Source organism: Leopardus geoffroyi, chromosome D1, assembly GCF_018350155.1.
Source record: "Leopardus geoffroyi isolate Oge1 chromosome D1, O.geoffroyi_Oge1_pat1.0, whole genome shotgun sequence".
Lineage (NCBI taxonomy): Eukaryota > Metazoa > Chordata > Mammalia > Carnivora > Felidae > Leopardus > Leopardus geoffroyi.
This window is the reverse complement of record NC_059329.1, coordinates 63469904-63483724: the sequence shown is the minus strand read 5'-3', so window position 1 is coordinate 63483724 and position 13821 is coordinate 63469904. Positions and strand designations below refer to the sequence as shown.

Genomic DNA, 13821 nt, shown 5'->3' with positions numbered 1-13821 from the left:
GGAAGTAAAGGAAGAATAAACATATTCTTCTTTGTAGGGTGGGTGGGGGGAGAAAATAGATATTAGGACTCCAAAGATTGATCATTAAATGTGTTCTATTTAAATAAATTGAGTCTCCATATTTGCTCATGTCACATAGAGATGCAGACAGGGCTGAGGAACAAAGGACAGAGATAATGGGCTGTAGCTACTATCCTGGACTTCTGTGGGCTGGGGTGTAAGTAAAGATCAGGAAAGACTCTTGTGTGTGCCTGGCAGCAGGCACCATACCAGGCCCCAAATGGTCGAACCTTTGCAGGGGGACATGCAGTTCATGGAGGTGAGCAAAGGGCAGTACACCATCCCCTTTCAAAAAACTTGTTACAGACGTTTTCAAACATCTACAGAAGTCGAGAGAATAGAATAATGAGCCCAATTTACCCATGACCCAGTTTCAACAATTATCAACACATGACTAATCTTGGTGCATCTATACCCCCACCTACTCCTGGGCCCTAGCCTAGGTTATTTTGAAGCAAACACTCAAGCCCAAAAGTGTTTACCCATGCATTTCCAAAAAACAAAACTCTTTAAAAAAGATCTACAACATTATTGTCATGAACACAAAATTTTAACAATAATTCCTTAATATTATCAAATATCCAGTTGTTTATAATTTCCCAGTTGTTTAATAATGACCCCCAACTCAGCTATTTAAAAAACTTTTGATTGTTTGAATCAATAACCAAAGAGTCCCAGACCTTTCAGCGGTGGATGTGTATCTTAAATTTTCTTTTGGATCTGTATATTGTTGTTTCATTCCTCTGTCTGTCCTCTATTTTTGCTTGCAGGTTGTTGTTGTTGTTGTTGTTGCTGTCATTTAAAATTGGAGACACTGTGTTTTTTGTCCTGGATTTTCCATGGTCTGGATTTGCAGACGCTCTCGCTGTGGCAGTGTTGAACAGGTTTCTCTTCCCCTAGATTTCCTGTAGATTTGGGAGTGAGTTCCAGAGCCTTGATCAGACTCAGATTTGAGAGGTTTTTTGTGTTTTGCTTTTGCAAGAACACTTCATAGGTGGTATTGAGTACTTCTATCAAAGACAAAGTCTGATTGCCTCTCTTTTTGTGATGTTAGTGGCCTCCGATGGTCATTGCTTGGACCCCCTTTAAAGGGAGCAGCTGCTACTCCACTCTAGCTTGTTATTTATAGGGTTGGTGGGGGAAATGTAGTTACAGTGGAGCCAGTTCATGCAACTTTTCTAGGTAAATGGAAAACTGGACATTGATGTGAAATATTCCAGTTTCTTTTTTTTTTTTATTTTTATTTTAATGTTTATTTATTTTTGAGAGAGAGAGAGAGCGTGAGCAGGGAAGAGGCAGAGAGAGAGAGGGAGACACAGAATCTGAAGCAGGCTCCAGGCTCTGAGCTGTCAGCACAGATCCCGACGTGGGGCTCAAACTCCTGAGCTGTGAGATCGTGACCTGAGCTGAAGTCAGATACTTAACCGACTGAGCCACCCAGGTGGCCCCCCCCAATTCTTTTTTTTTAAAAGCACCATGCAGGCCCCACCAAATCTGAGTCTTGTATCGGTCTATAGGCTGATGGTTTGCAGCCCCTGCCCTAGCGGTGAGTATGAGTCAGAGGCCTGATTGCTCAGGGGCTGCTAGGATGGTCACTGCAGTAGCTGCCCTTGTGAGTCTTCTGGGAGAAGGAGGATAGAACTGCTGAAGGAGTGGGAAGGGTATGCTGCACACGGGCATCAACCTCAGTGAGAGAGAATGGTCAAGGATCAAGCTCTGGTGGAGACTGTGGAAGTTCAAAGTAGTGAGTGGTGTGGGGCCAGCCTAAGGAAGGGGCTGAGTCACTGCTTACTCTTTTGTAATTGTGGTACTATGACCATGAAGGCCACAGAGGAAGTCTGGACTCCTGAAGGAATGGAGTAGAATTGAACAAAACTATTTTCTCCTTCCCATCTTAGGATCTCCACAAAGTTGTTGATTGAATGCATAAGTGCATGAATAAATGAATGAATGAATGGTAAACGAATGAGCAAAAGAACTTTATTGCCTGTGTTGGGTTCATACTCGGCACCAGGCCTTGTCCTAGATGCTGAGAATGCATTCTACAAGGGACCTGCCCTTATGGTACTCACAGTCTAGTGGGGGAGACAAAGATAAACAGGCAGTTCTGTTCAGCATGGTGAGCACTGGGATGGGAGAGATGCAGGAGGGGCACTCAGCCCTGCCTATGTGCATGGTGGGGGGAAAGGGGTGGGTCAGTTTTGAGAAGTGACCTTTACATGGATGCCTGAAGGAGGAGTGGGTCATAGCCAGGTGAAGATTGAGGGAGGGAGGCTGGACTTGGAAAGGATGAGGGGCTTGCCAAGCAGGGAGAGAGAGAGAGACAAGGAGGGAGCGGGGGTGATCAGAGAGATAAGGCTGAGGGGCAGAGGCTAGGGGCTCATAACAGTACCCAAACCCTAGGAGTTTAAGTTCTATCCTGAGGGCAAGAGAAAACAATTAGGAATATTAAAGTGGAGAGTAGTTTAGCATTTTGGAACAATCAATTTTGGGTTGTAGTGTGCAGCCCAGATTGGTGGAGATGAAGTTGGAGGAGGGAGCCCACCTGTGAGGCTGTTGCAGTGATCTGGGTAAGAATTCCAGGTAGTAGCTTGGACTACTGTAGTGACATGGGAGTGGAGAAGAGGAGAGAACATTATGCGATTCATTGACTCCTAAGTAAATGGCCACTCCTCGTTTCACCATGAAGGTGTGCATGGATGAATGAATGAACGAACACAAACCTTTGAATTTGTGCATGAGTGCCTGAATGAGTCGATGCAGGAGTGAAGATTCCTGAAAAAAATGTGTGCATGTGGCAGCAAAGACCTGAGTGGGGCTGTGCTTGGAGGGAGATGTGCCAGGCTCCAGAAGGGCCTCCCAGATGGTCAAAGGGGGGAGAGCGGCCCCTCCAGGACAGATCGGAAGGATGAAGCTCTTTGAAGCAGGAAGGTACAGGCTACCAGGGATGGCAGATGGATTTGTATGTGTGACTCAGTCAGAAGATGGTGAATTGGTCTCCAGATTCAAAAGGCGTATGACCCTTCATGAAGAAGGGTGTGGCTGTGTAAGGCATGGTTGCCCTGGGTGTTGGTGTTCCTGAAAGGTTTGATAGGAGAGCCCTAAAGATGATGGAGGGCTCCTGGGGAAGAGCAGGCATTCTAATTCCCTGGGGCCTCAGGAGAAGGGAGGGTGGAGGGAGAAGAGGTGGTAATGGCTACCTAGAAGGCTGGACAGGCAAGAAGAGCCCCTCCTCTGTGAACCCACCTCACTTGGAAGCTGAGGGTGGTGAGATATCTTGCTCAATCAAATAAATGACTCTCACATTAGGTGTGCATCCACCTTGGGTATCCGCGCCTGCTCCCAGTCTCTCTGTGCCCGGTTGCCCAGCAGCCTGGGTCTGGGGACTGCCTGTATCCTCATTGCTGCCTCTTGGACCAGTCAGGATTCCTGGTTTCCTTGGTAACGGGAAGCACGTCAGCAGTCTGGGCGCTCCCAGCCATCCTGGTGCTGCGGTTGCCGAGGAGACGCTGCAGCCTAGCTGGGCCCTGGCAGGTGAGGGGGGCTGTGATGGGAAGCCCCAAGCCCAACCTCAAGCTTGCTAGGGCCCAGCCCTTAAGGCCCACTTTTGGCCTCAAACTGCCGGGCAGGTTCTGGGCCCGGGAGGGAGCTCTGGGAGCCCTGAAGCCACACCCTTTTTGTTCTGAGAGCTACAGGCTGCAGGGCCCCAGGTGGCTGGGGTATTCCCGAGGGGTTGAGCTTCCTGGTATCCCCAAGACTAGGTTTAACTGTGGTGCTGTGGTGACTGCTGCTGCTGCGGGGTGGGATGGAGATTCAGGATTGGGGGAGGGGAGCCAGGATTAGAAAGAAGAGATGTAAGCAGGATGGGCTGGGGTCTTATGAGGACCCTCCATCCCCACCCCAAGGAGGTCCCCTCCCGTGGTGGTCCTGGCCCCTCCTTGGCGAGCGCCAGGCGGGGGAGGATCTTGCCTGGCAGGCGCTCTGCCCTGGTGAGAAGGGGGTGGGATGAGCTTTTCTCTGCAGCCCAGCACCAGGCTGTGAGCCCAGCTGGCTGGGCTGGAGGGGCTGTGAGGAGGGAGGGTGGAGGCAGGAGGGGCTGGGAACCAGCGCCATGTTCTCCCAGGACTTTTTCCTGGCCATCATCCTGCAGGACAGCAGTCCAGGTGAGGGGTGGCATGGGGCTGGGCATGATGTGGGGTGGGGCTGGGTGGGAGGAGAGGCAGAGGAGGCATAAGCTGGGCCACAGAGCTGGAGTGGTGTGGCTCTGCTAGGGGACGAAGAGTGTATGTCACAGGTATGTGTGCATGTGCATGAAATATTTGCCTGAGTCTGTGTGTGGTAAAGGGTCTGGGTGTGAGTGTCTGTGGTATCTGCACACATGTGGCAGAGGTTGAGTGTGCACTCACTATTTGTGTGGTACCCACACATGTTGGGGGTTGTTGTGGGTGTGGTCTCTGCGCACATGTGGTGGGAGCTGATATATATAACTGTGTGTGTGCACACCTCTGTGTATGGTGTCTGCATTAGTGTATGGCTGGAGTTGGTGTGTGTATGTATGTTTTTGCCCTTGCACATGTGGGTGCCCCTGACTTTGATACCTGCCGTCTATATTGGCATATTCTATGTGTGCACACCCTTGTGTTTCTGTGTTTCTGTGGCTGCACAGGTGTGTAGTAGGGCTTGTATGTGTTGTGTGCCTGAGTGCACATGTGTGTGCAGGAGCTGATATGTGTGTGCACCTGAGATATGGATATGTATGATAGGAGGTCAGTTGGGGTCACCCAACCTCCTTCCTTCTCTCTGCCTTCCTCCTTCCCTCTATGTAGCCACATTAGCTAGGCGCAGGGTCCAGGGGGAGACCTGAGTCATGTCCCCTGCGGGTGGTCCCCCATGTTGTGATTCCAGACTGCAGGCTCTAGGAGGAAGCAGGAACCTTGTGCTGGAGCCCTCCCCCCATCCCTCCCTCTGTACAGTGGAGTGTCAGTGAGGGGACTGGGCATAAGTACCCACTGCTTGTTGGGTGGGCACACCCTCATCAGCACCCCCCCCACCCGGCAGATTCCTTCTGGAACCCCAACGCCTTCGAGACGGATTCCGACCTGCCGGCTGGATGGATGAGGGTCCAGGATACCTCAGGGACCTACTACTGGCACATCCCAACAGGGACCACCCAGTGGGAGCCCCCGGGCCGGGCCTCTCCTTCACAGGGGAACAGCCCCCAAGAGGAGTCTCAGGTGAGCTCACAGGTTTTTTGTCCAGGGATGGAGGGGTGGTGCTGCTGGGGCAAGATGAGCCACCCATTCATTGCTCCCATCCCTCTTCCTAGCTCACTTGGACAGGCTTTGCCCATGGAGAAGGCTTTGAGGATGGAGAATTTTGGAAGGTGAGGGGACCTGCTTTATAATGGGGGAACTGGAGAGGGGCATCATTTTGGTCCTGACTCCTCTCACCCCTTCCCAAGGATGAACCCAGTGAGGAGGCCCCTATGGATTTGGGGCTGAAGGACCCTGAGGAGGGGACATTGTCCTTCCCAGCTCAGAGCCTCAGGTGAGTGGGAAGGCATAACACAGTGGGCTAGCCGGGGGATGGATCTCTCTGGGAGAGGCCTTGGGACAGTTCCCTGTTTGGTGATCCATACTAAGTGTTACCATCTTCCTCCAGCCCAGAGCCATTACCCCAAGAGGAGGAGAAGCTGCCTCCACGGAATGCCAACCCAGGGATCAAGGTTCGTTTAAGACCAATGCCCATTCCTCAGGCTGGAGCTCCTGTGTGTGTGGGAGACCCCCTCATGTCATGTTCTGGGAGTATCTCTGGTCTCAGTAAGCTCTCCAGGTCCTGAGTTAGGAGCTCCTCTAGTCTTAGCACAGACCCCTGTGTCTGGACCAGAGGCATGTCAGTGTTTAACTCAACCAGCCCAGTGGCTTGGCGGGGGTGGGGTGGGGGATCCATCCAGGCTTGGCTCAGATGCTTCCTTGTACTAGCAGCGGTCTCCTCTGAGACCAGCACCCCTCCCACCAACCATATCCTGTTTGGGGAGCTCAACATACCCTCCCAGACGCCATGTTCTGAGTCAGGAACTCCTCTGCTCTCAGCAGGAGAGTGTCCCATGTTGGGGGTCCTCCGGTTCTAGCTCAGACCCTCTACCTCCCACCCCCTCTTCTGTGTCTGGCAGTGTTTCGCCGTGCGCTCCCTAGGCTGGGTGGAGATGACCGAGGAGGAGCTGGCCCCTGGACGCAGCAGTGTGGCAGTCAACAACTGCATCCGTCAGCTTTCCTACCACAAAAACAATCTGCACGACCCCATGTCTGGGGGCTGGGGGGAGGTGAGGGCTGAACTGGCAGGTGTGGTACAGTGGAGAAGGGAAGGGAGCTGTGAAGGAGAGGAGAGCTGGGCTGCCTGAGCAATGGCGGGGTGATGGAGGTGTCAGCCCCCCAAGTGACAGCCCTGTGACATGGGTGTGTGATCCCACGTTGGGGCCTTGGGAGATGGTTTCTAACAGTGACTGGATGTTAAAAGGAGTCACATAAGAGATGACAGATGTGACCTCTACTAGAGTGAGGCTTGCACGGTGGGTGGTCCAACGCCAAGGTTGGGGGTGCCCTGAGCTGGAGGTGGCAGAGATCAGCACCTCCCCAGCTGGGGCTCCACTGAGTGCTTGCTCTCTGGGCCCACAGGGAAAGGACCTACTGCTACAGCTGGAGGACGAGACACTAAAGCTGGTGGAGCCACAGACTCAGGCCCTGCTGCATGCCCAGCCCATTGTCAGCATTCGCGTGTGGGGCGTCGGGCGGGACAGTGGAAGGTGGGAGCTGGGCCTGGGATCCTAGGGCGGGGACTCATCCATCAGTCAGAGTGGGGGCTCTCCTCCCTAACTTTATTCTTTGCCTCTCTTGTGCTGCCGGACCCAGAGAGAGGTACTTATGCCTAATTTACCTTCCCGTTCCTCCTCCCACACCTGGACCAGACGCCTCAAAGCACCTGAGGTCCCCTATTCTGCCCTGCCCCTTCCTGCCCGCTGTGCTCGCCCATTTTCCCCTCCTCAGCATGCTTGCCTGTCTACCCATCAGCCAGAAGGCAGCACCCACAGGACACCATCCTGAGGCTGGAAGCCCTGAGGAGCTGTGATGGACAGGGAGGGTGTGGGTTTGTAGGGATGATGCCTCGCACTGGATGGCACTGGGAGACACTGAGGTGCCCCTCCCCCAACAGGGACTTTGCCTACGTAGCTCGTGATAAACTGACCCAGATGCTCAAGTGCCACGTGTTTCGCTGTGAGGCACCTGCCAAGAACATCGCCACCAGCCTGCATGAGATCTGCTCTAAGGCACGGCCCCCTCCACTCCTTGGACTAGCTGCCACCTTTGCTCTACAAGGATGTGGGTGGGGTCACTGAGTTGGGGTGGGGGGGCTCCAGGGCAACGAAGCCCTAATGGATTCTCCCTCGCTCCTCCCCTCCGCTTCTCCCTTCCTCAGATCATGGCCGAACGGCGTAATGCCCGCTGCTTGGTAAATGGACTCTCCCTGGACCACTCTAAACTTGTGGATGTCCCTTTCCAAGGTCAGTGACACAACTCTTCCAGATCCAGCTCAACTGTGTTAGCAAAGGTGCGGTGACTCAAGAAAAGGCATGTGCTACTACATGGACATGATAAAAAATGGGCACATGGAGACTAAATTCTTTGGAGCAAATAAGTGAAGGGACTCTGGTTAAAGGCAGATGGGGAAGGGGTGGAGGTGAGGACTGGCTGGGTGCATGTCCAGCTTATGCCCTCATGGTGGGGACTGGGGGTGAGCAAGACCTGCCACCACAGTTGATCCTCCTTTTCTTTTCCACAGTGGAATTCCCAGCACCCAAGAATGAGTTGGTACAAAAGTTCCAAGTCTATTACCTGGGGAACGTGCCTGTTGCTAAACCTGTTGGTATGTGTGTTCTTTACCTAGGGACCACCAACACTGATCCCAAAGCAATGCTCCCACCTTCTGCCTCCCAATACCTCTTTTATCAGACCTTCCTCATGCTTGATGTCACCTTGCCCTTTAATGGTACACCTCCTGTACCTCTGTCCCATCTGCACTCTGTGTCCTGCCTATAGCAGCAATTGGCATGCCTTTATGGAGTGTGAACCAATGAACTAGGCAAGGGAGACCAACTTTTGCGTCCCGTGGAAAAACTTTGATTGGGTTGGGAGGTAGGTCTTAGATGACTGGAAACACCAAGTAGCAGCTGGGAGCTGGGTTTGGTATTACAGCACTATGAGCTGTGAGCACCTAGAGAGGAAGCAGTGAGCATAATTGTGAGATGCTTTATTGTTTGTGAAGTACTTCTATATATGTCATTTAAATTTTATTTTTATTTTTTTAATGTTTATTTTTTTGAGAGAGAGACACACAGAGTGCGAGTGGGGGAGAAGCAGAGAGCAAGGGAGACACAGAATCTGCAGTAAGCTCCGGCTCTGAGCTGTCAGCACAGAGCCCGCTGCGGGGCTTGAACTCGTGAACTATGAGATCATGACCTGAGCCTAAGTCGGATGCTTAACCGACTGAGCCACCCAGGTGCCCCTTTGTCATTTAAATTTTGATGATCCTATGAAGTTGGGATTTTGGTGATACCCATTTTGTAGATAAGGGGACTGAGAGTAGAAATCTGGTTCTCACTTATATTTCCAGTGCTTTCACAGTACCTGTTATTTATTTGTTCATTTGGCTAACAAATACATATAAAGCCTACCACGTGCTAGGTCCTGGGAGAACAATGGCCACAGCTTTCATGGAGGTTACAGCAGAAAAAAAAAAGGAATTAATCAAATAATCATATTAATAATAAATGTGTAATTACAAATGAACATTCATTGAAAGAAAGTAGCAAGGTGCTGTAAAACTTGTAACAGAGGAACTTCATTTTGTTTAGAATGTCAAAAAAGACTTTCTTGAGAAAGTGACATTTGAACTAAGACCAAAAAATGAATAGGAGCTAATGTGGCAAAATGGGATAGAGATGAGAATAAAGCAGGGGAAGATCATTCCAGGCAGAATGAACAGTGTAGAGGAGGACCCATAGTGGAAGGCATTTTGGTACTTCAAAGGCATTGAGAGAAGATGATTGGTGCCAGATGATGCTGGGAGCTGGGTAGCAGTCAGACACTGTGGGACCCCATAGGCCATGTTAATGATTTGTCTTCATCCTAAGAACAGCAAGGAGCTACAGAAGAGTTTTCAGGAGGCACTTGGCATAATCAGATTAGAATGTTGTAAAAGCTTGCTTTGGCTATGCCATGGAGAAAGATGTTTAGCAGGTGGAAGTGGACGTGAAGAACTCAGTTGGGAGGGTCTTGGGAGTAGTCATGGCTGGTAAGAAGAGTATTGTGGACTATGGTGGAGCTGAAGAAGAGTGTGCAGATTCAAGAGATGTTTAGACAATTAAAATCAAATATCTTGGTGATTGACTGAAGGTGGGACGAGGGACAGAGGCATTCAGGCTGACTCCTGACTTCCTCCTGGCTTTGGGAACTAACTGGATGGTGATGTCATTCTCTAAAGGTAGCAGACTTTGGAAGAGGCCAGTTTTGGTATAGAGATTGGAGTTCAGTTTTGGACATGCCAATTTTGATGTGCCTTGGGGAAGCTGAGTGGCAAACCCAGGTTGGCAGCTGAATTCACAGAGGAGAGGTCTGGGTTGCAGATTCAAATGTGGCATTATTAGGTTATAGAGGTAATCAAAGCCATGAGTGTAGAGAAGACTGACCCCCGAAAGTAGGCAACCCACAGTGAAAAGAGAAATGAGGCTAGGCTTAGCTTTTAGGTCCTCCAGCATTTAATGGACAGTACAGGAGGATGAAGTTGACAAGGATAGTGAGAGCAGCAGGAGAGAGGCCAGAGGAAAAAAAGAGACTTCTTCAAGATGTGGTCAGGTGTCACATCAAAAGATACTTAGGAAGAACTCAAAAGTGTTTGGTGAATGGATAAACAAATCAAAGAATGAATGAGACTTACCTCAAATGACATGGCCAGGAGATGGTAGACCTAGGACTCAAACCTGGTCATCTTCAATTCTCTGCTCTTCCCCTCAAACAATGCTGACTTTAATGACCAGCATCTTATATCCAATGAAGAAACTCTTCTTGGAAAGGATGGGGATTGAGATGGGGTTTGAAAGAAGGCCTGGATTTGCAGCGGGGAATTGGTATTCCAGTTAGGTTCAATGGTACTGCCACAGACATGGAGCTGGAGGTGAGAAAATCATGTTCAGGGAGCAGGAAGGAAGCTTGGCTGACCTCTTCACCTTTGCTTTCGTTTCTTTCTGCCTTTCACCCTCAACTTGCAAACCCTCATTGCCTCTTCCGGTTACTACCCCTACTCTCTTGTCTTTCTGCCACCTTACATAGGTTCTCATAATGATGAAGCAAGCATCTGCAATCCTTGACGCTCCTCTGCTGCCTGTCACCTTGATGGGTCTGCTCTGTTGAGTCCCTAACCTCACTTCTTGCTTTGTCTTATGCTCCCTTTGTAACCTCTAGGAGTTTAGCATTGGCCCCTCCTAAAGCTGCAATATTCACTCAATCATTCATTTATTCAATGAATAAGTATTGAATGCCTGATTTGTGCCAGACACTATTCTAGGTTCTTGGTATACATGAATGAACAAAACTGACAGACTACTGCCTTCAGGTAGCTGACATTCTAGCCAGGAGAGAGAGGCAATAACAAAATTACATACTACGTTGGAAGGCAACAATTGATCTGGAAAAAAAATGCACAGTAGGATAAGGGGTATTGGGAATGCAGGGCTGGGTTTCAGGGTGTAGGTTTCACTCCTGAGTTGTTACCAAATATGGCAGACTTTCTAGGCCACTTGCTCCACTACTTTCCCCCCTCTCCACGCTGATCCTCCCTCTCCTCTGAGGCCAGGCCCCATCCCCACAGCCCCATGAGCTTGTTAAGCTGTTTGACTTCGATATCTTGTCCACACTCATGGTCTTCAGGAGTTTCCATTGAGTGGTATAAATGTCGAAAACACCACAGCCCTTGGCAGTCGGATCTGACCCACTCAGGACTGCCTGTGGTGTCACCGTTCTGTGGGCTTCTAGGTTCCTCGGTTATGCCAGTTTGGATGCATTTGCCCATGTTGCCTTCAGGGTGACTTGCTCGTACATCTGGAATTTCTAAAGTATATAAGCCCTGTGCTAGGGTTGGGGACATGGATGAATTAAACTTGGCTTCTGTTCTTGAGATGGTCACAGCCCAGTGTGGAGAAAGGTTTTCTAGCAGTTACCAGATGTGCTAAGAGTTGTTCCTGCAACATCCTCTCTCTTCCTTGCAGCAGGGAAGGCTTCCGGGCGGGACTTGGATGAACCCCAAAGGATGAGTATCGGGAGTTTCTCAGTCAAGAGGGAAAGGGTACTCCAAACCGAAGCTTTTCCACAGTTGCAGCCTGTGTCCCTCGAGGGCATCCTCTTCTCTTACTCTGCATTCCCCATCTGCCTAGTAGGGCATTTGCCAGGACTAGATGTTAATAAATGCTACATAAATCATTTGAAGCTCTGGGAGCAGTAAAATATGAGGCTTGACAGCTCAGATGAGGCCAGTTTTTGGAGGACCTGCATGCTTGGGAGAGGAGTTTGGCATTGATCCAGTCAGAGGTAAGATGAGCAAGGCCAAGATGAGGGAGGACTTTCGAGGAAGATATTTGTCCTCTTCCTTGTCCTCTGCCCAAAGAGGGTCCATGTAGTCTGCTCCTTTGGGAGCCCGGAGGCACTGAGAGGGGCAAGAGGGCCCAGGAGTGGCCCACAGGGCTGCATGCCTCCACGTAGGCACTGCTTATTCTAACCTTTTAGCTGCGAAGGTAAAGACCAGTAGATCACACTGCCTGTTCATGAGTAGCGCAGGGACCAGCACCCATGCAGCACCATGCTATGCGCTTCTCCTGCCATGGTTTTCTGCTGAGTGCAGGCAAAAGTGGGATGCAGGAGTGAAGTGTTGAATAACAGTTTGAGATGGAGGAAACCACTGTGTTACAGAGGAAGTTGATTGATCTAAAAAACCAGGAATCTTGCATTACTTCCTTTGAGCACATTATAGAAATTACTGAATCCAACTAAGATTTGACATTCCTTCTAGTTCTGAAAAGTAGGAATATAAAGAAGGGAACTTTAAGCATCAGTTTCCTTATTTGTAAAATGGTAATAAAAGAACCAATTGGGAGATTGTCATAGGTGTAAATGCAATTGTGCACTATAATGATGTAGCAAGGTGGGACACAAAAGTCAACTTACCTCAAGTGGATACAAAACAAACTAAAGTTTGGGTCTTGGGAGAGGAGTGGCCTTTAGGGGCTGGTTTGAGAGTTGTAGTGTGACGTAATTGAATGTCTGAATGTGGGTGAACACTGAGAGCCAAGATGTGGGGAGGTCAGAGCTTTGGGGGATCAGCTCATTTAGGAGGCTGAAGGAAGAGTCAGAATCAGGTGAAGAAAACCAAGCCTAGGATTCAATATTGAAGAAACTAGAAAAGTGCTAAATTACTGAAGCCAAGGAAGAGGGTACCAAGGAAAGGATACCTGTGCAGCATTGTACAGGGCTGTAAACTGGTGAAATGGGGATGGAGCAAAGGCCCTGGGGTAAACTCTCCCCACCCCTAGTGGTATCATGTTTGTGTCCATATCTTCCAGGGGTAGATGTGATAAATGGGGCCCTGGAGTCAGTCCTGTCCTCTAGTAGCCGTGAGCAGTGGACCCCAAGTCATGTCAGCGTGGCCCCTGCTACCCTTACCATCTTGCATCAGCAGGTAAAGACTGGGATGGGAGAAGGCATGGCTGTGCCTCGCCATGGAGGGGAGCCTGGGGTGGTGGGGGAAGAGCTGCCAGTAAGGTGGATGTGCTCCGTGGAAGAGAGGGTTGGGCTGTTCCTTTCTAACTGGGCTTCCTCCCTCCAGACGGAAGCAGTGCTGGGGGAATGTCGGGTGCGTTTCCTCTCCTTCCTGGCTGTGGGCAGAGATGTCCACACATTTGCATTCATCATGGCTGCCGGCCCAGCCTCCTTCTGTTGCCACATGTTCTGGTGCGAGCCTAATGCTGCCAGCCTCTCAGAGGCTGTGCAGGCTGCCTGCATGGTAAGTGGGTAGGGTGATGGAGTGGTGATGCCCACCCCACATGGGGCAGGCTGGAGAGTGACTGCCGCACCTGCCTCTTTGCAGCTCCGCTACCAGAAGTGTCTGGATGCACGCTCCCAGGCCTCCACCTCCTGCCTCCCGGCACCCCCTGCAGAGTCCGTTGCCCGCCGTGTAGGGTGGACTGTCCGCAGGGGCGTTCAGTCGCTGTGGGGTTCCCTCAAGCCCAAACGCCTAGGGGCCCATACCCCCTGAAGTCCTCAGTCCTCCCTCCACCTGCTTGCATTGGGCCCCAGGGAACTCAAGGGTATGGGGCAGGGAGGGGCCCTAGAGGCTATTGTTAGGCCTCAGGCCCCCTCAAAGCTGCCCCTCCCTAGTAGCTGGGATTCCCTGCCTAGGGGCTGGGGAGAGAGAGACCTAATCCCTTCGGGGAAATGACAATATCGGATTGATAAGAGGAGCAAGAAGCAAGGCCAGCCCCAGGCTCTCCACTCCCATGTTTCAGGTGGAGCAGGAGGAACTGGTCTAGGCCAGGCCCTATCTTGGTAGGGTCTGGCAGGGGCAGAAGGGGGACTGGTCCAGGCATGGGTCCCCTCCCCACTGTTCCATGGGCACCTCTGCTGTACTGATATCACTAATAAAGTCTGTCTGCCCTGCTAA

At 50.8% G+C, this 13821-nt stretch overlaps 1 protein-coding gene across 10 annotated transcripts in view; it reads left to right on the top strand.

Moving 5' to 3' along the window:
• Nucleotides 1-13821, top strand: part of APBB1 (amyloid beta precursor protein binding family B member 1) — a 22683-nt gene extending 8862 nt beyond the window's left edge. For 2 of the 10 annotated variants that reach the window (XM_045484312.1, XM_045484311.1), the window contains exons 3-16: nt 3481-3594; nt 5119-5294; nt 5387-5443; nt 5522-5607; nt 5722-5785; nt 6233-6382; nt 6735-6862; nt 6969-6974; nt 7270-7384; nt 7534-7618; nt 7897-7980; nt 12725-12840; nt 12988-13164; nt 13249-13821. In XM_045484312.1, coding sequence (XP_045340268.1) covers nt 3481-3594; nt 5119-5294; nt 5387-5443; nt 5522-5607; nt 5722-5785; nt 6233-6382; nt 6735-6862; nt 6969-6974; nt 7270-7384; nt 7534-7618; nt 7897-7980; nt 12725-12840; nt 12988-13164; nt 13249-13416 — 1526 coding nt within the window. In that variant the 3' untranslated portion in view covers nt 13417-13821. The other 8 variants (XM_045484316.1, XM_045484321.1, XM_045484318.1 and 5 more) reach the window with 6 other exon arrangements.